Source organism: Rhinopithecus bieti, unplaced genomic scaffold (assembly GCF_001698545.2).
Source record: "Rhinopithecus bieti isolate Rb0 unplaced genomic scaffold, ASM169854v2 scaffold_13704, whole genome shotgun sequence".
Lineage (NCBI taxonomy): Eukaryota > Metazoa > Chordata > Mammalia > Primates > Cercopithecidae > Rhinopithecus > Rhinopithecus bieti.
The window spans coordinates 2,025,556-2,048,716 of record NW_016808231.1 but is presented as its reverse complement, the minus strand read 5'-3'; the positions used below and the strand labels follow the sequence as shown (position 1 = coordinate 2,048,716).

The 23,161-nt window shown below is 35.2% G+C and overlaps 2 protein-coding genes across 6 annotated transcripts in view; one reads left to right on the top strand and one right to left on the bottom strand.

The window, feature by feature from the left end:
• The window catches only part of PSMD1 (proteasome 26S subunit, non-ATPase 1), a 129,972-nt gene that overhangs the window by 49,474 nt on the left and 57,337 nt on the right, over positions 1-23,161 (top strand).
• HTR2B (5-hydroxytryptamine receptor 2B) lies at positions 4,292-22,747 on the bottom strand. 5 transcript variants are annotated; one of them, XM_017886361.1, is made up of 4 exons: positions 22,610-22,747; positions 21,049-21,777; positions 10,111-10,311; positions 4,292-5,471 (listed from the first exon to the last, which is right to left on the bottom strand). In XM_017886361.1, the coding sequence occupies exons 2-4, from the start codon at positions 21,398-21,400 to the stop codon at positions 4,579-4,581; spliced, it is 1,446 nt and encodes a 481-aa protein (XP_017741850.1). In that variant the 5' UTR covers positions 21,401-21,777; positions 22,610-22,747; the 3' UTR covers positions 4,292-4,578. The 5 variants fall into 5 exon arrangements, with proteins under 5 accessions (XP_017741850.1, XP_017741851.1, XP_017741852.1 ...); XM_017886362.1 differs by having other exon boundaries at positions 21,049-21,383; XM_017886363.1 differs by having other exon boundaries at positions 21,049-21,295; positions 22,610-22,704.

Below are 23,161 nucleotides of genomic sequence, written 5' to 3'. Positions count from 1 at the left end.
ATTCTTTTGTACATTGCCATTTTCTGTTTTCTTCCAAAATTTGGTTTCTTGTCAAAGAACTAGATAATTTTAGTATGGAAAGTATATTCTTCCAGGTGTACCCTTAGTATCTCTTGTAAAGCATCCTACTCATGTTTGACTCTTATGTTGTTTTGTTTCTTGTCATTTGTTAATTTTTTCTATTGTCAGTGACTTTATATTTTATAACAATATAAATCAGTGGCTTAGTGTTTATATTCTGCCACATAGGAAGTTGATGGGCATGTAAAACTGTTTTTCTTCCATTTTTAACCTAATGGTGTTTTGCTCTCTAATTAACAAAATTCACATCTGCCCTTTTATTTCCTGTAGCTAACACACGTTAAGTTCCCTGTTTCAGCAGCAGATGTCTCCCATGAGCTGCTGAGGTTTTGCTGAGGATAGTCAAATAAGTTATTTATGTGCTTGCTACTTCTAAGGGACCATTCTTAGTTCTCTTTTCGTAAAATGAATCTTTAAGAAGTGGGAACTGGAAAAATTTTGGCTAAAATTTATTTTGTAAATGAAAATTAAATATAATTGACTTGTTTGAGGAGCTGGAGTTAAAATCCTCTATATGTTCTCTAAGTTTTAGTTTACTGCCATTACCCTAGAGTGAGAATTTTTTAAAGTAGAAGAAACCAGTGTTCTCATTTTTTTAAAGATAAGGAAATTGAATTCCAAAATGTTTAACAAAATTTCCCACTGTCGTAAAGCTAAATACTGAGATTCTAAACAGGCTTCATGATAGACCAGTGCTTTCTCCACCATGCTTTCAGTCGGAGCACCATCTTTTTGAGAGGCTCTGATAGAACAGCTTTATTCTCAATTTTCCTCATTAATTTTAATATTTGAGAAGTGTCTGTCCTGTCTCCTAAGACTAGTACATGTTTTCTGAAGTGACATCATTTACAGTCTTAGCATGCTCTCCATCTTTTTTTACCCCCTTTAGATTTCCCTTTTAAAATGAATTTGTGGACATTTGGTCTTATACCATGTTTTAAGAGTTTATTTCTTCATAAATTTTAAAACTTCTTTTAAGTATACTTATTGGATATGAATACTAAAAACATGTTAGTAAACACATATTTGTACTTCAGCAACTAAGATAAAGTTGTCTTTGTGTAAAATTCTCACGTATATTATCTCCTTTATTCATAGGTTAGTCCAGGGTATTACAGTATTTTATTTCTTCCTTCTGATATTTGTAGATTGTTATTTGTTCATAATGCTTATAATAAAAGTAAAAAATTAATTTGATAACTATTCTTTCTTAATTGAAATGAATGTAGTACATTAATTTTTTATCTAAATACATGTTCTCTAGTGGAACATCTAATAAATCAGTGATTGTTGGGCCCATTGTTAGTACTTTCATTGGCAGATTTTATTATTATAACAACTTATACAGTACTGTTCATGATATTGACTTCTGAAAACTCATTTGGAAGTGAGTAGAATCTGAATTATTTTAATTTGACACTGGAAAGGAAAATGAAGAAAGTCAAAAGAATTAGTGTTTGTATATCTGTTGAAATTAAGTTGCTATAATGAACAAATTGATAATCTGATATGGACTTTTCTTAAAATTAGACAGTCTTGGTGGTCCCTTACAGGTTGCTATGACTTAGGCTGTTATAACATGGCATTAAATGTTTCTCAGTGTATATATTCATAAGCTTTTAGATACAGATCTTGCAAGATGAACAACAGATTCTTTGTGCAGCTGTTTTTTAGACCACACAAAGTGATTCCTTGAATATAAAAATGTTACATCATCGTTGATCCTTATAATTTAAAGAAATCCTCCTAGTTAACCGGTTACCACTAAATTCACGATCATCTTTACAACAATTCCATTCACAATTCTATATCAACTTGATACATATTCTCTGTATACTATTCTCTGTTTTTGCCCCAGTATCTTTGTGTTTCTGTCTGGGTGCTGTGACCTTTCCTTACTTTTTGTCATTTTCATTTTTTTTCTACATCTTTGTTTTTCTTCTCTTCATTAATTGGCAGTAACATGGAATAGAAAGCCTTTTTTTTTTTCAAAATTATTCTAAATAGTTATAATCTGTTCCTTTTCTTCTAAAATAAGACTATTAACTGGAGTTCTTTTGTTACATAAGCGTGTTTAACTGCTGAGATTTGCTTTCAAATTATACATCTCTTTAAAGTATTCATAAAATGGAAATACCAGTTTTGCATGAAAGTGGTAAGAGTTTGTGGCTTTGTTGTACTTTTCAGAAATAGTCAATAATGGAGTTATGTTTCACTTTCTAGGATATTCTGGAAATAGTAGAAGGGTCTCTCATTAACTATAGAAAGATCTCTGGGTTAATTGTAAGCAACAGCTAGACATGGTGACTCACACCTGTAATCCCAGCACTTTGGGAGGCCGAGGCAGGCAGATAGCTTGGGGCCAGGAGTGGAGACCAGGCTGACCAACATGGCGAAACCCCGTCTGTACTAAAAATGCAAAAATTAGCCGGGTGTAGGGGCGGGTGCCTGTAATCCCAGCTACTCAGGAGGCTAAGGCACGAGAATCGCTTGAAACCAGGAGGCGGAGGTTGCAGTGAGCCAAGACTGCACTCCAGCCTGGGTAACAGAGTGAGAATCTGTCTCAAGTCAAAAAAAAAAAAAAAAAAAAAAAAAAAAAAAAAAAAAAAAAAAAAAATATTGTAAGCAAGGAAATTTTTCTTAAGGTTTTGACATGAAACAGTTTATAGGTATTGTGGCTGATTCTGGAGGTGTGCTTGTATTTAAGCACACAGATTTGGAGGCAGTACAAAGCATGTGAGAAGATAGTTCTTTTGCTCTAGATTGTTGTCTATGGGTAGAACTTTGGCAATGTGATTGCCTGCTAACTCTGATATATAGATTTCCTGAAACAATTATGTATGCCTTCAGATACATAAAATACAGAATTTGGAATACTGTCATAGTGATAACTGAAAATTTAATCTCAACATACCTTAGCAAGAATATAAATCTTAACATATGCCAAATCCATCATATTAGAGACCAGAACCAAAAACCAAAATAGAGAATGATTTTTTTTTAAGGAATGTACATTATATTGCCTCTTGTGTGAGATAACCACCTGTAATACTGCTGAAAAATCTTAGACTAGTAGTAGGGAAACATGCCTAAAGCTTTGATGATTTAGGAATTAAATGTGTGTGATATACTCTACCCAGCAGATTGTGTATAGCCAGTAAGGAATTGTAACAGATCAGGATTTATGTATTAGAGCCGTATTCTAGCAAAGGATTCTGCCACTGTGAAAATATATGCCTTGTTCACTTATATGCTGAGATCCTCTGTAGCCAATACATTTCTTGAGGTAATTATCCTAAACTGAGTTGCCTGCAGAAGGACAGCAATAGAGTCATAGGTTGAGGGACAAATATGGGCGAACCTAAAAAGGAAAAGCTAAATATGAGTTGTCTTCACTGCAGACCCCCTTAGCCTAAATTTGCACTTATAACAGGAGATTTAAAATGTATATCAAAAGTAGATTGTATTGTCTACCATTTACTTAGTGGCTTCTGTGTACTCATCCTTGTAAGAATTGGATAAAATGTAGATGACAGTACTGGAGCTTGAAGAAAATTAAGTATTTTTCCTAAATTTAATCAGCTGTCTGGTAAGTGGCACAGGTTGGACTCATTCTGAGACCTAACAGTGCAAAATAATATACTGAAAGGGTGAATAAAAATTTTTGTGCTGGCAGTTCACTTGAGTCACTGGACAAGCATAGATAGGCAGGCATGATCTCACTTAAAGTTTGTATCCTTGATTAAGGTCCCATGCTTGTGCACGTTAATTAATATCTTTAAGAAACCTAATATGGTTCAGGTACCCAAGCGATTTTATTTGTGTTTTCCTCCTTCTCCAATAGACCCACCTGTGCTGAGGAGATGCCCAATATCAGTCATTTAACGAACAGCTCTAGTTCCAAGTTTGTTATTTTGTGTGATATCCAGCTGCTATCCTCCCTATCCCTTCCATCAAAACAGTTTCCTGATCAAAGGAAAATTATGACTACATTCAACTAAATCAGACTATAAATGGTAATCTTAACTCACGTCCAGATTGTGATTACTGTTTTGTGCACTTATTTTTAGCTCTATGTTCCTTTTGTTCTGTATCATGCCTTACACTTTCAAGGCCTGGAAGGCAAGGCTAATGTTTGTTTTGTTTTATTTCATTCTTAGCACAACTTTGCATATGATTAGGAACCAAATAAATTTTATGATGATGGTGGTTCTTTTTAAAGCCTGAAATTTATTGATTTGACTTTATTTCATTTGAATACCTTAACATTTAACCAGAGTGCCGGATTGTTTTCATTTGTAGCTATACAAAATTGTTTTCCTCATGGAATAATCTTGTCCAAATTAGGAAAATTGGATATTCTTAATACTTAACTCTTAGGTTAAAGAGATGATTTGATATATGACATAAAATTCTTTATGTAATATATTCTTGGCACATTTACATCTCATTCATCATCTTACTCATCATTATGTTTGATGACAACTGCCAGTTCTGCTACACGTAACTAATTTGCTCTTCAGTTTTGTCACCTTCATTTTCAGTGAGGAGAAGTGTATCTAGTAGAATGATTGATGAAGACTGAATAGTTGAACTTCGGAGCCTCATTGGACTCTGGTACATGACAGGATTAATCCCATTTCGAATTCCATGTTTCTTGAAAAACTTAGAGTTCTCTGCCGTTGGATTCCGGAAGTAGATCTTACTGGAGCATTTTCTGAGAGTTTTTACTGACTTTGTGGCCCGGTAATTGCAGGTTATATATCGGCCAAATGCATCCCGAAATGTCTTATTGAAGAGGGTGTAAACCAAAGGATTCACTCCTGAGGAAACATAGCCTATCCACACAAATATCTCCAGGAGCATTTGGAGAGTAGTTTGGTTACAGGAATCACATAAAACTAAAGTTATGTTTGTAATAAAGAAGGGACACCACATAAGCAAAAAGAGGAAAAACACAATCCCTAGGACCTTTGAGGCTCTCTGTTCATTGGAAATGGTCTGCACTGACTTTTTTCCAATTGTGGATGTTCTTCGCATAAGTCTTTCATCACTTGAGTTGCACAGAGCCTTGTCCTTTCGAGAACCATCCAGCATTGCCACCTTTTCTGGTGACGAACAAGGTGTTTCATCCCTTTGGAAAACTGTAGACACAGTCAACCATGTTAGGCGTTGAGGTGGCTTGTTTTTGACCAAGTAAGCCTTCTTCTGTAAAGCATGGATAGTGAGAAAGTAGGTGACAATCATAATTGCAAGAGGTGTAAAGAAGGCAGCCAGTGAGCCAAAGAGCATGAAATTGCCAAAACGTTCCTTTGTCAGCACACAAGTGATATTGTTTGGGTTGTCCACATCAGTCTGTATCCCTTTAATAGGGACTGGAATGGCAATGCCTAAGGAAGAGGAAAACAAGATAAATTGAGTCATCTTATGACCTGTAACTCTTAGGTTAGATCCTTTTAGATTGCATCCTTATAACTTTATGCTTGTTGACGCATTATAATTCCTGGGACCCACAATGCAGGATTTGTCAAAGCATTCATCAGTGAAGATTTGACAAACAGAACCTAAGTGAGCACATCTGTTTTTAAACAAAGAGATTGGTTAGTAATTTCAGATTTATAATGAAAGCTCCCCTAAAGCTGTAGTATATTCATGATAAAGTGGAGAATGTCTTCATTTATTCTACATTTCTTATAATCTATTTTTGTTTTTTAAGCTATCTCAGATTAAGGAAGAGAAATTCAGAAGAGAAGCTGCTTTTTTCTTATTATCCAATGTAGTTAATCTAGAGACACTTCAGAGTACATTTATTCAGTATCTTCATTCTGTTTTATCTTTGAGGTTACAGTTTCATTGAACAGTTTTACCTTTTGATATGTGTGAATGTCTTTTAATCCTTTCCATATAAGTTCTTAGGGAAAACCAAAGTTCATTAAAAAGTGCCACTTAAAATTGGAGTGTGTGTGAATTGTGACATTGAAAGATTATGAGTTCTTAATCTTTCTTCTTCTGTGGAAGCCTGGGCAGAGTGGCACTCATGCCTGTAATTCCAGCACTTTGGGAGGCCAAGTAGGGGTGGATCACTTGAGGTCAGGAGTTTGAGACCAGCGTGGCCAACATGGCGAAAACCCATCTCTACTAAAAATATGAAAATTAGCTAGGCATGGCGGCATGTGCCTGTAGTCCCAGCTACTCAGAAGGAGAAGGTGGGAGAATCACTTGAACCAAGGAGGCCAAGGTTGCAGTGAGTCAAGATCACCCCACTGCCCTCCACGCTTAGCGACAGAGTGAGACTCTGTCTCAAAAAAAAAGAGTCCTTCTGTGACATAGGAAAGAAATATATCTCATGTTAATTTTCTGATCTTTAAATACCATGAAGTAAGTATTTAATATGATGTTGCTTTGTGAAGTAGCTTATTAGAAAGACAAATAATACAGGGGTTAACCTGAATCTTTTTCCTTTGAAACAGCAGATATTTTTTAAATATCTGAATTAACTGATCTTTAGAAACCTCTGGAATCCTTGTGTTGTTTTGTGAATCCAAGAGCACTCCTCATCTACACACCCTTTTTATGGTAGCTAAGAGCCATTGACAAGAATATGTTCCTCAAACCCTTTCGAACAGAGGTCATTACTTTCTCTACTTTTCCTCATGTACACCACCAGAAAGAGGATTCTGTATACTTATTCTACACCAGGGGTCATTATACTACAATTTGAGGACCATTGGCCCACATTCTGTTTTTGTAAAAGTTTTATTGGCACACTGCCACTCCCATTTGTTAATAACATATTGTCTGTGGCTGCTTTTGTTCTGCAGCAGAGTGGAGGAGCTGTGACAGAAACCATATACACTCTGCAAGCCCAAAATATTTGCTGTCTTACCCTTTATAGAAAAAGTTTGCTGACCCCTGCTTTACCCTCTTACTTTCAGATCACTATTCCACTGTTTCTTTCTCCCCAAAAACACTTGCCTTTTGAAGTTTATTTTATCTACTTAATACTCTCTTCTCCATCTTGCTTTTCTGCTAACCTCCATGACATTTGTTCATCTTTGTCAATGGCTTCAGTACCTGCTATTGTCTTCTCTCCACTGCTCCAGTGCCAGCATTTTCCACAACTTCATCCCATTCATGACCCTTCTAAGACCTTAATTTTATATTTCTTGAACTCTTTGACTCTAATTATTATTATTTGCACTAAAGCCATCCACAGGTCTACTTAAAACAATCCCATATCTAAGATTATGAACTCTAATATTTCCCTTCCTTGTCCTGCTACCCTTTACTCCTAAAGAACTTTTGTTTACTGTTATTTTTACCTCTAGTTCATTCATTCGTCTCAATTTTCACATTCTCTTAACTCATTCTATTAATGAGACTTCATTCATTCGTCTCAATTTTTACATTCTATTAATATCAAGACACACTACTTTCCTATCCAGCTTGTTGGTCAATAACTAAAAGTTTTCACTGGTACTTTTTATGCCCTTACCCTGTTATATTATCATATTTTCTGTTGCCAGGTTATTACCTAGGATAATTGTAAATCCAAAAGAAGAGAGTGAGCTCTCTTCAGCATTTTGTAGAATTTCAAAACTGAGCTTATTGTCATCTGCATTTTCATTTTTTCAAAGTTACTAATTTGTGATCAGTTCTACAAGACAAAGTGCAATGAAGTGAAAAAGCATTGATCTTGGCCTTGGTGCTGAAAAGCTGTAAGAGTTCTTAAGCCAACTGATTAAAACCTCTAGGTTTCTTTTTTCTTACCTATAAAAGGAAGAAGTGGATTTCTAAATCTGTATATCATGAGTCTTCCTTTTGTTCTTTTTTCTCGTGCATCACTCATCACTTTGTATTAGTGTAATTTGTTTATGTGTCTGCCTTTCTTGAGTGCAAAGATTCTTTTTCTTGATCATCTGTGTATTCTTTACACTCAGTAAAATGTGGTCAATTGATAAATTGATGGTATCCAGCCTTAATTTAGATGCCATTTATACCAGTAGGCTGCTTACCTTATTAGCTTGATCATATTTCACAATTTCAAATATTTTAATTCTTAAGGATCCATTTCTTCAATTTTTTTCCCTTTCTCTGTCTTACTCTCCCACCCCACCCCAATACACACATACCTCACACTCTCCCTTTCCCTCTCCCTCATTGCAGTGAGCTTACCAAATGTGAGTCATCTGGCATAAATGACTTTGTTATAGTTTTCCTCCTCTCCGCTTCAAATTTTAATTTTCACCCGTTGTCTCCCATTCGCTTTCTGTAGCTGCTTTTGGGGGACTGGTTCTGCTCTGTCGGCACCTGTTTCCTAAACTAGCCTTTTCTCTCTGGTTTTTTTTTTTTTTTTTTTTTTTTTTTTTTTTTGAGGCAGAGTCTCGCTCTGTCGCCCAGGCTGGAGTGCAGTGGCTGGATCTCGGCACACTGCAAACTCCGCCTCCCGAGTTCACGCCATTCTCCTGCCTCAGCCTCCCGAGTAGCTGGGACTACAGGTGCCCGCCACCTCGTCCGGCTAGTTTCTTATATTTTTTAGTAGAGACGGGGTTTCACTGTGTTAGCCAGGATGGTCTCGATCTCCTGACCTTGTGATCCGCCCGTCTCGGCCTCCCAAAGTGCTGGGATTACAGGCTTGAGCCACCACGCCTGGCCTTCTCTCTGTTTTTAAATCTCTTCATTCTGAATAGACTTTTTCTTGGCCCTGCTTTCTTCCCACACCAGAGGAGTAACACAGCTTGCTTTTACCTCCAAACTTTTTCAAAGAGGTCCAGCCCTTACTTATATCATCATTTCAGGAATATAAAGGTCAATTTCATTGTTTTGCTTTCTTGCTGTTTTTGCCCTAGTGCTCCTACTCAGATTAGGGAGGAGTAATTTAAGTATTCCAGGTCTCTTAATGTTTTGCCTCTTTGAAATATTTTTACAAGGAGGAAGCTAATCTGCTGATGAAACCATTGTAATTTTGCAGATCTGTTTGTTTTCTCATACTAACATATAAGAGCTTTGAATGATTTATGCATACTTCATGATAAGAAGTATAACTTTGAGTATTATAGATGAGTACAGGGCCATAAGACGATTTAGAAGAAAAAGGATTTCTTTTATAAGTCATTTCTGAACATCAGTATGTTTTCTTTGCATCTCTTAAAGCTTTGAATTAAACATACTCAAAACACTTACGTGCAGTGACTCACGCCTGTAATTCCAGCACTTTGGGAGGCTGGGGCAGGGGGATCACCAGAGCTCAGGAGTTTGAGACTGGGCAACATGACAAACCCTATCTCTACCAAAAATACAAAAATATAAAAATTAACCAGGCGTGGTGGTGTGCGCCTGTAGTCCCAGCTACTTGGGAGGCTGAGGTGGGAGGATCGCTTGAGCCTGGGAAGTCGAGGCAGCAGTGAACCATGATTGTGCCACTGTACTCTAGCCTGGGTGACAGAGCGAGACCCTGTCTCCAAAAAAGAAAAAAGCAAAAAACAACCCACTTAAGCAGACACTTAACTGCCTTTAATCTGTACACATATGTTCTGAAATGTTGGCTTCCAAGATTAATTTGTGTTCTTTGATATCTGCCTACAAAATGTTTGAGTTGTGATTTTTGTTTTTTCTCTTACAATCTTTTAAAATGTGATTTAAGGTGCATTTCATTTCTTGTTATTTTAATGTAATTACAGAATTCCAAATGCTAGCTAGACCATAATTATCTGTTGGGAAATATGAAAACTGTTCTCAAACTTAGCCTTTCTGCAAATTAGATATCTAAGCAGAAAGAAATCTCAATAAACACTGTGCAGATGGTTCTTTCTGAGGACATGAGCTTTGTTACTCTTCACACTTTTTACCAATAGTATAGTTTAGAAGCCGTATGATGAATGCAGTGACATAAGGAGCTTACGTTAATATATCAGTAGGCTGGCTTGACCTCTCATGCTGAATTTCATTGCCTACTAGACCTAGTATTCTCCTAGCCAAGTGGAACCAAAGACTTTGTATACCACCCATACTCTGGCATTCTCTACATACCTATTGAAATTAACCACACCACTGTAATCTTGATGAATGCTGTAGCCCGTGAGTTATATTGATTGGCCTGGATTGGCTTTTTGATGGCTATATAACGATCCACTGAAATGGCACAGAGATGCATGATGGATGCGGTTGAAAAGAGAACGTCAAGAAATAACCAGGCAGGACATAGAACAAGTGGGAGGGGCCACATAGCCTCTGAAAGAAACAAAAACAAGACAAACATTTTCTCCTATAAAATGGCAACCTTCAGTCTACAGTTTTTCAGGTGATACAACTTTTGTCTTTTTTGTTACTCATCCAAAATTTTATAACTTTAACAAGATGATGTTTAATATCAGATAATGGAGACAACATTAAGTTCAATATTTCTGTGGATGGTAACTTTTAAATACATTTTCTATTTTATATAATAATTATGCCTTTTTTCTAAGTCGGCAACAGTTTAACTTTTTAGCATTATTGTGACCTTTGCTCTTTTGTTGATTCCATTTGTGATCTTTTTAAAATTTATGTAGTATTGTGACTGGAGCTTAACCTTGGTATTTAAATAAAATTTATTTTAAGCTGCTGTTGTATAAAAAGAAAACATTTTACCATATACAGGAAACAGTATGACAAAAAGCATATTAGAATGGGAGTCCCTGTGACATCTGGGTTTTGGGCTCACTTCTGGCAATAACTGAACAGCAAGATCCTTGTTTATAGCATACTCTAGTTTGATGAAATAGTGGAATGATTGTTTTGACAGAAATAGTTCTCAAATAAAGATTGCAAAAGGAATGGCTTCAGATTATCTGGAAGAAAAGTAGATTGTTTCCCTTTCTATAATCCATCATTCACTCCAAAAACTGGAGATATAATAATTAGTACAGACTTTTGATTTAAAAAGAAAATCTCAGGGTTAGACGTAGTACTTAATTTATTTAACAAACGCTTTACAAAACACTGCGTACCTCATATAGTCTTAAGCCCTTTAGAAATATTAACCTTAAAAAAATTTTAGGCGTGAATGTGATATTGAATATTCTGCATAGTTTTCTAATAAATTACTTACACAGATGTTCATACATAGGTGAATTTAATATGCGTTACATATATACACCCACCACTTTTCAAAGTGTGTTTACAGTTTCAAAACAACTAAAATTTTAGAATTCCCCCTAGAATATTTCCATTAGAATCCAGTTTAATGCCTGTAGAAAACAAATGTCATGCATGTGAGATTATCTAAGTCTCTTTTAGGATTTGATTGTTATATGTCCACTGATAATATATAATCTACTTTTCTTCTGGCTATTGCAGGTGTATCTGACTTTGACAGGTATAAAGTAATTGTCATAATTGAAGGAAAACCAGGATAATCATCTCAGGATTACAGAACAACAAGAGACCCTTCTATTGTGAATTGTTTAAATTTAAGCAGCCTGGGGGTGGAGAGAGATTAAAATCTCAGAACAAAAAAAAAAAAAGCGTAATTTAGGGGCAGAGTTCTTAGATAGATTTGGCTATGTTATTTTCAAGCATCAAGTAGGAGATTTTTTAAAAGTCAAGTAGTATTTCAGGGAAAAATATTTGGGCACTTCACAAAGTATCCTAAAGGTAGCAGGGCTGATACTTCCACTTTTTGGTGCCTTCTGTTTCCAGAGTTGGTATGTGGCATTCTGAAAAGGAATATTAAAATATTTCTTCCTAGGAACAAAATAACAAAATTGGCACAAACTTTTACTCAAAAAGAATAAATGATTGGACTTAGTTCCATGTTCAGCAGCTTCTTAAAAAGGGATGAAAGCATCAAGTGGAAGGGGTCATTCATGATTTTCAGTGTATTGCTGTAAACTTCATGCTTGTTGAATTGGGGGTAGGAAGGGATAGAGGTGGTACATTTTAGATTTATTGAGCTGGAAGGAACCTTAGAGATTACCATTGATCTTGCAGATGAGTAATTTCAGGTATGATTAAGTCTGAATGTAGGGGTAAGGAAGGGAGGCATTTATTTATTGAAATTTAAATATTATTTGAAAGTGTTCTTTAGAACTGCCACTCAGCGTTTGCTGTTAAGATGGAGAGTGAGGATCGGTATCACCTGGGTACTTAGATATTCGGGCTCTTCGGTCTCATCTCAGACCTACTGTATCAGACTCTGCAATTAAACAAGGTTTCCAGGTGATTTGTATGCAAATTAACATTTGAGAAGCAGTGCTTTGGAAGATTTTCTGGGAAGGTTTGTGTCTGAGTCTTAAAAGATGCTCTTAGTTGGCTGTTGTAGGGTTGGTTATAGGCACTTGAAATGTCTCATGGAAAGGAACTAATGGGAGGCCTCTCAGAATAAATTAAGTCAGAGAAACGGATGTTTGGGGAAAATCTGATCAATTGGATTTTCTCACTCTTAGCCATAGCAGTCAGATTTTCCGTCATTTAGTGGAAAAGGACCTTGGACACAGGCAGCTTTAAAGTGAACTAACAGTCTAAGTAGAGTGAAAAGAATCATTTTAGAGTTTGCAGTGGAAACTACTAAAAATGAGGGTACATTCTAAACTGAGCTGAAGTTCTAGATTTACGACTGTAAGTAGGTGTAAAAATGCTCGTCTAGAGCATTTTTTTCCACAAAATATATTTAATAAGCTTGTTATATAAAATCAAACATTTAACATTGTCAACATTTCTTCAATAATTCAAACTCACTGATATCTAACTCTGGGAGTAGTTTGTATTTTGGAAGACTTCCTAAGCTAAAAGTATATTTACATATTTACAACACATGTAAATATAACTGAAGAACTACTTCAAATAATGTTGAAATTCACAGAATTCTAGAGATTTATGGTTATAGTTTAGAAGTATCACCAAATTTTTTGCAATCAAATGTACAGCACTAATTATGAAAAGTGTTTTACCAAAAGGGGAGAAAACTGGGAGGGAAATATATGATGTTAAAGTCCTGTGATAAATACTTAGAAGATTAAAACTAATAATATACAATCAATTTAATGACCAAAAATTTTTTTTGAATCCCTGATTGTCATTTTTGGTAGCTTCACCCAGTCTTTCAGAAGGCAGTATGCTATGCTGTCAGGAACTCTCCACTGCCTCATCAGAGCCATGCTAAATGCAGTAACAGCCTGGCTGAAAATAAGGAAGATGATGTTAGCAACTTTGAGTTTCACACACCTTCTCCATATAGGCTAAGTACTTATGCTTACATGTATTCCTGAAAGATTAAAAGGCCCGTCACCCATTCATACCAAAAAATACTTTCTCAACATGCTTTAAAAGGATTCCTTACTTTGTTTTTATTTTTTTATTTTTTATTTTTTGAGACAAGGTCTGACTCTCTCTCCCAGGCTGCAGTGCAAGTGATGCGATCTTGACCCTGCAACCTCTGCCTCTCGGGCTCAAGCCATCCTCTGACCTCAGCCTCCCAAGTAGCTGGGACTAGAGGCACATACCATCATACCCGGCTAATTTTTTTGTATTTTTTGTAGAGATGGGGTTTCACCATGTTGCCCAGGCTGGTCTTAAACTCGTGAACTCAAGCGATCCACCCACCTCGGCCTCCCAAAGTGCCAGGATTACAGGCGTGAGCCACCATGCCCAGCTGGGTTCCTTACTTTGGAGGGGGGAGACAAACATACATATATAAATATTTATCACAATAAGGTATCAGAGATATTGATTGCAGTTAAGGATTTAAAAGGCAGATAATGATTGTGTTGTATCTTAGGTTTCCTTCCTTTAAGTCCTTACTCTCTCTAACATCTTTTAAAATTGTTTGCCAACTATTTAAACCTATCTGTTTAGCTATTCTAGTTATGGATTATACTTCTGAAGATTGAGGTTTAGAAAATTCTAGTCATAAATCTAGTAGCCATAAGCAGGAAGCCATAAGAAAACTCATATAAAAAATATGTGTCTTTGGAATTTGACCATCTGATGCACATACTCCTAATTGTGGGTTAAGAAGGAAAGTTTTTTTAGTGCTGATTTAAGTAACCCTATGAAGCCCTGTTAGTGTCACTTTACACAGAAAGAATTTATAAACTCATTCCCACTTAAAATTCACTAGAATTTTCTTATTACAGTTAGTGCTTTATTGTTAACAGAAATATTGAGATGTGATACAGAATTTTCTTTAAGAAAGAATGAGACTGAAATTTAAGATTAAGAGAGATGAATCTTTACAATTCCAAGCCTTTCTGATTTCAAGTTTCATGAAACACTGGTGGATAGTTTTTATGAAACTAACATAAAAGAAAAAGATAGCTGCATTAAATTAATAGAACCCTATATACAATGCAAAAAAGAAAAAGAGGCTTTTGTAAATGCCTAATAGATTTGGGTAATCTAAGAATTTATAGAAATTAAAAACAGTTCTAGACACACTTGTTTTATAAAGGGACTTTTCCTAGTCTAGACACTTTCATTCTAAAATCGTTTTTTAGTTAGTATTAATTTAGTTAGCTCAAAGTCAGAAAAGTTTATTTCTATTTAGAGTAACTAAATTAAAGGTTAAGTTGGTATGGTGAAATACTTTATTTCAAAACATTTATTTTAGGAGTTTTGGTTTTAAGAATTTCTAATTACATTTATTTGTTATAATGTGTTATATCCCATGTACTTCCACAAAGACTTAGGACATTGAAAATTTGAAATAACGAAGTGAAACAGTTACATATTTAAATAGAAAGAAAGAAAGAAAAGTGTATCTAAGAGTCAGTCTGAGAGAAATAGGTTACTAGGTTCAACTAAATTAATTACAGTTATTCGAGGGCTCTACATTAGACTCTTTTCATTAAAATTAAGAAAGAATAATAGCATTTCTGCGAATGCCTGAAATAATTACAAACTGAATATTAAAGCAACAAAACAAGTCCTAGATGGGTCTTGTCTTATAGACAATTGTTTAATTATCTAAAGAATATCAGTAGCACAAATATTTTATTGTTTAAAATAAAGATTGTGCTTTAAATACTGCCATACATAAGGGATGGTAGGAGTTGTCATTCAGTTATGCAACTTGTTATTTGTCTCCCAGACAAGGTTCAACAACTTCATAAGTATGGGCCCAGGTCTAATACCTTCCACAGAAAAGAGATCTTGCAGTTATCTGAAGGATTTGTACAAGTACAGGTCGACGCTCAAGTATTCTTTTCCACTTAATATGAAATATAACTTTAACAGAAAAGAATACTGAGATCTAACTTGTCCCTAAGGGGGGAAAACATTCTGTGATCCTCTTAACAGTTGCATGGGGTTATTTAAGATATAATTGTTTTTTCTCTATGCCAAATATGACAGTTTTGGCTGGTCACATTTCTCATTGGCATTTGAGAAAGCAGAATAATAAAGGTTAAGAGTGTGAATTCTAGGCCGGGCGCGGTGGCTCAAGCCTGTAATCCCAGCACTTTGGGAGGCTGAGACGGGCGGATCACGAGGTCAGGAGTTTGAGACCATCCTGGCTAACACGGTGAAACCCCGTCTCTACTGAAAATACAAAAGCTAGCCGGGCGAGGTGGCTGGCGCCTGTAGTCCCAGCTACTCGGGAGGCTGAGGCAGGAGAATGGCGTAAACCCGGGAGGCGGAGCTTGCAGTGAGCTGAGATCCGGCCACTGCACTCCAGCCCGGGCGACAGAGCAAGACTCCGTCTCAAAAAAAAAAAAAGAGTGTGAATTCTAGAATCAGTCCTCCTGGGTTTAAATCATGTCTCTGCCACTTTGTAATCTTGAACAGATTACTTATCTCTCTGCTTCTCTGTCCTCTGTAAAATGAGGATAATAGTACCTGTTTTATAGGATTGCTTTAATAGAGTTTATATGGATGATGATTAAATACATGTGAAGTGTTTAGAACAGTTCCTGGCATAAAGAGAGCACTCAGTAAATGTCAGTGCTTATTACTGTTGTTTAACAGAAACTAGCCAGCTAACTCAACCATGAGAACACTCCTACATAGAAACAACAAGCCAAATCATCAGTATGAAATAAGAGTGTTTGTCTTTTCTACCTGCTGTAGCAAAAGCGCATACATCTGATTCAGCTTAAAACTTTAAGCTATACTTTCAGGGGGTGAGGGAGGATGGGCTGAGAACAGTTTAACTGTTTAACTTTGAATTAAATTTGTCAAAGTATGTTTTTTACTAACATTGAATTTTAACTGCTGTTTATTTTACATATGATACAGGAAAATAACCTGTATGCATTGCATGCCTGGGTTTTTTATTGGTTTGGGTATTTTGTTTGTTTGTTTTTGCTTTCTTTTGAATTAGTACAAAACCTGAGGATTTTACTAGAAACCCCGTATCTTGATGAAGCAGACTTATTTTATCTGAAACCTGCTTAACCTTTGGGCAGCTTTTTAGTTTGGAAAGTTAGGTTATACCATTTGTCCGGAAAATAATTAGCATCAGTCCATAAATCTGGGACATAAAATGTTTCCCTTTGGAGGATGTAAAAGACTATTTTTAAAGGCGTTCCGAGTGGGCTGTTCCTATAGAGTTTACAGAGGTACTCAGTTCATGAACTTATTGCAGCAGGCAAATCATAAATAGTTCTTATGTCCAAAGAGAACATGATTTTCATATATACATTTATCTCAGAAATTCTAATGCTCTGTCTTTATCTTCCAGAAAAGACATAGTTCAGTTCAAATTATTGTTTAAAAGTTTCTGTTTTGTTTTTTACCTTTTTGACTACATTTGAGCATATGAGTTATCCTGGGTTTCATTGTCTAATATGATAGTGTTTTAAATGTTTTAAGCAATTTAATGCTTACAAAATTTTTTCCTGGTTTTTAAAATTTCCACTTCTTTTTAGAAGTGACTTTAATTAATTGCTTTTCTCCTCCATTTCAGAACTGGGTAGGCTAACATTTTACTGCCTAAATGAATAACTGCCATTTTTCTCTTACTGCTATACATTTGTTTCATCTCTGATTAGACTTACATCTCAACTAAATCATATTTAATTTGCATGCGGTACTCTACCAATTACTATTAGTGCTTATAAGATGCTGGGCCCTGCTTGTCAAGGTGATTGAACTCTGAAATAATAAGTGACTTGCCTGATCCAACACAGGAGAACCAGGATTCAAACCCTGGGATGCCGTGCTTCAAACAGCTGTCTTTCAGCCATTTTATATACTCTCTTTCAACTATACCAAGGATACTGTTTGAACTTATAGATCATGAGGCATCAATTAAAACTTAAGTTATAGCCAGGTTTGGTGGCTCACGCCTATAATCCCAACACTTTGGGAGGCCAAGGCACGTGGATCACCTGAGGTCAGTAGTTCAAGACCAGCCTGGTCCACATGGCACCCCATCTCTACTAAAAATACAAAACTTAGCCAAGTGTGGTGGCCTGTGCCTGTAGTCCCAGCTACTCGGGAGGCTGAGGCAGGAGAATTGCTTGAACCTGTGGGTGGAGGTTGCAGTGAATCGAGATCATGCCACTGATCCCCAGTGGATGGCCAGATGCCATATTTTCCCCTGTTATTTTTTTTTTTTTTTTTTTTGAGACGGAGCCTTGCTCTGTCACCCAGCCTGGAGTACAGTGGCTCGATCTCGGCTCACTGAAACTCTGCCTCCCGGGTTCAAGCTATTCTCCTGCCTCAGCCTGCCAAGTAGCTGGGAATACAGGTGCATGCCACCACACCCGACTAATTTTTGTATTTATAGTAGGGACGGGGTTTCGCCATGTTGGCCAGGCTGGTCTCAAACTCCTGACCTCAGGTGATCCATCCGTTTCAGCCTCCCAAAGTGCTGGGATTACAGGCATAAACCACTGTGCCCAGCCTCCCCTGTTACTTTTTAAATCACTTATAAAATGAAAGAAAGAAAGGTTCAGAGAAACTCTTAAATGGTGAGCATCCTGTCTTTTTTATATCAGCATAAGATGTTGTTTTCTTGCTCAAGTATTTCTAATACAGGTATTTTCAAACCTTATGTTATAAGCTGTTGATTTGTGATCATGGATTTTTGGAATTATGGACAAGACAATAAAAAACTAGAACTGTAAAGATCAAGTCCAGTGCTCCCAGATAGGAAGAAGTGGCAGAAAAATTGACCTAGCACAACTCATTTGAAAGACAATGTTGTGCCAAAGTTGTCATAATCTTGGGAAAATAGGAATTCAAACTGTGTATTGCTAAATATTATACAGATCAGTGATTGAAAAATATCTCTCGGTATAAGGACACAAGGGCCACTTTTATATTTTACTGCTCTTATTTTTAAATTTTCATTTTATTAGACCACTAGCTAGTATAGTTTTTCTGTTACTTTCATTGAATTCCCCTGAGATAGCTAAAATTATTGTTCATAGTGATAATCTTTTATCATAGAACCAAGAACACTTGTTTGTACAAGCATCAGAAGTCCTGAAGATTACCACTACAATAAGAGTGTAAATAAAGTCTAATTCTGCCTTTTAAAGTTATCAGAAGTTCTTATAAAGGCATTAGTTTAGAAAAATCTTAGTGTTTATTACCTTGCAAAAGGAAAATATCTTAGTATTTGAAGTCAGGTTTTCATTTGTAATACATGCATTTCCCAATTTATAAATTCATCCTTTGAAGTTTGTTAGAGGGCAACATGTGTTTTTTTCCTACATTTTTTCATAGAAATTGAATTATGCTTTAAATAATTAATGCAATAATGTATTAGATAGTGGTTCCCAGATTTATTCATTTTTAAAAAAACCTACAAACCCCACTAGACAACTTAATTCTGATAGTAAAAGTGCGTGGGGCTATAAAAGATTTTATTTTGTAATTAGAAATTAACAAACGTGAGTCAGGTATGGTGGCATGTGCCTGTAATCCTAGCTACTTGAGAGGCTGAAGCCAGAGGATCGCTTGAACCCAGGAGTTTGAGGCCAGCCCAGGCAACATTGCCAGACCCCATCTGTATTTAAATAAATAAATAAAAGTAAATTTAAAAGTTCAACATTTGGAAGAATGAAATACTATTAAAATATCTATCAATTATTTAAGACATAAATATGAAGACATTTCACATATGTTAACATATGTTGGGTTTTCTGCTAATTGTATTGCTGTCTTGGGTACCAACATTTTTTAAATATACACTTAAAATTTTCAGCTGCTGGATACCTATTTTTCTATAGAATACATGGAATTATCTTTGTTATCTATTTTTGTTTGTTAGCTCACTTTAATTCTGTGGTACTTTGCCTTTTAAGATTCCTTAACTATTTAGCTGATAATTTAAGTATCTACCATGGTATTTTGCATATAACTTAAAATATTTTTGATATTTATGGGCTCAAAGATTTTAAAGCTAAAATTCACTTCTGCATCATTCTTTCAATTGCATGTATTGAATGACATATTAAATGTTATGGTAGTCTGAAACAAGCATTTTGACATTTTCTGTTTGCCTAGCAAAGCACAGTTTGAAGAATATGATTTTACATCTTAAGCTACTATTATGTACATGGAGATGAGAGCTGGAATCATATGCCTGTACAATATTTATCAAATATGCATATATATTTCTACCTAATACTTTCTTTTAAGCTTTATTCAGAATTAGGGTACTTTATGTTCTCTATTCTAGTAAGACTTCTTAATTATTTTTCATGGTTTCCTGCAGTGTTAGATTACTTAAAAGATTACAAATTTATAAGACAGAGGGAGATAGACTGTTAATTATTAGAAAGTCTAATTAAAGCAGTAGAACCTTACTCATTACTGCTTGTCCTGCCACATAATTTTCTTGATTTATTTTAAAGCCCAGGTAAATGTTGATTTAAAATGGAAGGTTTAAACCTGTTACCATCTGATAATAGTTTTAGATATCTTTCTGTTATTACTTATAAAATTGTAATGTGTAAAACCTGGGTATAATAGTTGGAATAGCAGGAGTTTTTTACTTTCTAATAGTGGATTCTAGTTTAATAAATTTTACTTCTGTAACTTAAAATATTTTTATCTTCATATAAGTAAATATAATTCTAAGAAACCATATCTGCCACAAGTAATCATTTTCCTTAGGTAGTTTATGAATGGAATATCGGTTTACACCAAGCACTGAATAAGTTAAATATCCTTTTAATGCTGATTCCAAGGGTCTAGGAACCCTCATAATTCATCAGCAGAATTATTTGTGTTTACCCAAATTTTATAACTAGAGATGATATGCATAAATCTGGAACTACTTATATCTATTTTTTTATTATAACAAACTAAGATTTCAGTGTCAAAACTATACTATACCTTTTATTATCACAATAACTAGGTTTTAATCCACTTACTAACTTAGAGGTCTATCAAGAACACAGATGCCCATATATCATAAAAAATTAAATAGATGAATCATCTCTTTGGACACTCTGAGCCAAACCATTTCCTTCAGCAACTAAACATAATTTTTCTTAACATGACACTTATGAAGGAATTGTGTTCAAGTTGATAATATATAAACTATTAAGAGCTATAATAAGGATTTTTGGACAATTCCAATTTTAAACTGGGGTTTAGCGATTTAAATTGGGATTTAGTGATTCAAAGACCTTATCGTTAACCCAACACATACCTGTCCCGGAATTGTCCTAGTTTTTGCTTTAAGGAAAAAAAGTATCAATGTAGAAAAGTTAAGGTATAGACCTCTTCATTATAATTTATAGATAATATATTCAGAATCTATAAATATCACCAACTTGAATGACTTTTAAATGATTTTATTAGATAGCTTAGGAGGGAGAAAATAACTTCCAAAAAATATTTTTTTCTCTTTAAAACTGATGATCAACCATAGAAAATGATGTAAAACAAGGGACCGTGTACTTGCCGTATCTTTGAATAGTCCAAGTTCATCTTTTATTTCAAGAAAAGTAAAGATTAAATGAGTGCCCATTCTCTAATAGTATATCATAGTTCTGTGGTTTGATGGCACAAACAAAGTGAAATACTTACCAAACATTATTGTCAAGAGGGCAATTGGCATCACAAACAATCCAACCAGCAAATCAGCCACCGCCAAGGACATTAGAAAGTAATTAGTAGCATACTGCAGCTTTTTCTCCAGTGAAACAGCCAGAATAACAAGGGTATTTCCACCAATTGTGGGTATTATCACCATGAGTATCAGAAGAGCTGCCCAGTGCAGTTTATTTCCCTGTTCCTCAACAATCTGTTTCATTTCCTCTGGTATTGATTCTGTCTGTAATCCAGACCAGTTAGAAGAGATAACGTGAACAAAGGTGCTCTGCAAAATGTGCTCAGGCATTGTGCTTTGAAGTTCAGACACTCTGTAAGAGAGAGCCATTTGCTGTTTTTCTGTGATTCAATCCCGTTCCGAACAGTGCTCAGCATGGTTAGTAGCTAAACTGGTCATCTGTTTTTTTAAGGCATTGTACCCATGTCAAACACTCGAAAGCCAAAGTTGACACATTCCTTTAAAAAAAAAAAATTCAAGTTCTCTAAAATGAGTTTATACACACATCTGTCCATGTTTGTAGGTAAGATCTCTAAATATTTATTATTTTCTAGGGGCTTAAATTTAGAAGAGCTCAGTGAAAAGAAACTGATAGCTGTGAAAAAAAATAGGATATATATATATATATATATGTATATTTAGTTTCTCTCTCTTTTTCTACCGTAGTTGTAGAGTCGTGTTTGAACTTGCATGCCAGAGAGTTCCCCCTAGATACAAAATACATAGATTGCATTATTTTATTCATTTCTGAAAGTGGTAAAAACACTTAAACTTCATAGCCCTTCCCTTAGTAAGTCTGTTGTGCATTTGTGACAGTGCAGCCAGTTCTCCAAGTATGCTATATTTCTGATATTCCTCAGTTAATGAAACAGAAGACACATTAATTTTTTCAATGGTTGTAATAAAAAGTTAGGTGTTTCCTGACCCTTCAATGTCTTTTTACCTTTACTTACAGAAGAATAGAAAAGTCGAAACACAATAGTTCAGAATAGAACTTTTAGTATGTGCTGACCACCCACCTGGAAACACTCCAAGCCCAACAAGGGTCTAAATAAATTATTTACCAGCTGGGAATACTTATATGTAATTGGCTTTGTCTGACTAGGTTTGTAAGTACTAATATAAATGTCATTTTAGATTTCCTTTATTTTGAGAGGAGAATAAATAGATATTACTAGGATCCATATAATTGTTTTAGTAATTTCATCTCTCATGGTATATTTTGCAACAATTGTGTTCTAAATTTAATCACTAAATTTGCCAAATTCAAACCAATTTTTTTGTTGTTGTTTTAAGTAGTGTTTTTTTTTAACCTTCCCAGTTGCCTTGAGAAGAAAGAGAAACAAAAGGAAAATTAAACCATTTATTTGTTCATCAAATGTACAAATCACGTTTTAAAAAACTCTCCTTTAGCATTAGTAAATTTTCATTTTGATTTTAAATCGCTGAATAGAAATGAAAGTTTATGATAGCAGAATTCTTGAAAATTAAAAAAAAAAAAAAAACCTTTAATTCCATATGTGTTTGTTAAATGCTTACCTCTGGTTTCGTTGTTACCGTGCCGAGCATGTCATCTTATGTGTTCACTAGACTTGCTTGCTGCTGTGACTGAAATCCTCCTCCCATTGACTTATTCTGAGCCTCCAGCACAGGCGGTTGAAAGCAGTGAAACAAATATGTTGTATAGCTGCAAGCATGCCAAGGAGGTTATTTCCTCTTTGATACATTCATTTCTAGAGAGTAGCAGCATTCATTGTAATTCTTAAATCACTGTTAAGCATGTTGAACCAGTTCATGGCCCTTATTCAAGTTATATTTTTAAGAGCTCTCTTTAATATTTGGGGGGACTGTAATAAACTTGATCATTTTAGCTTCAGATAGTTTTGTTTGGGATTAGGCCTGGGCTGTTTTTCCCATTTGAGAAAAAATAAGATATAATCTAGCTATTGTAGAGGTTTCATTCTATGAAGATTCTGCCCTTTTAAAAGCCTGTAGTGATTTCTCCAGTTTCTGTTTCTAGAAGTGAAACAAGATTCTTATCTAGCTTTTGTGCCTTTACTGTGGAACACCATTAATTTGCTCTGGTTGCAA

Bases quoted from the DNA above. Each gene is read 5' to 3' on its own strand.
- HTR2B (XM_017886361.1), bottom strand. From the start codon at position 21,400: ATGGCTCTCTCTTACAGAGTGTCTGAACTTCAAAGCACAATGCCTGAG. The intron at 10,312-21,048 runs GTAAGTATTTCA...TGTTTCTTTCAG, and splicing joins CCTCTTGACAATAATGTTTG to AGGCTATGTGGCCCCTCCCA. The intron at 5,472-10,110 runs GTATGTAGAGAA...CCTCTTCCTTAG, and splicing joins GGTGTGGTTAATTTCAATAG to GCATTGCCATTCCAGTCCCT.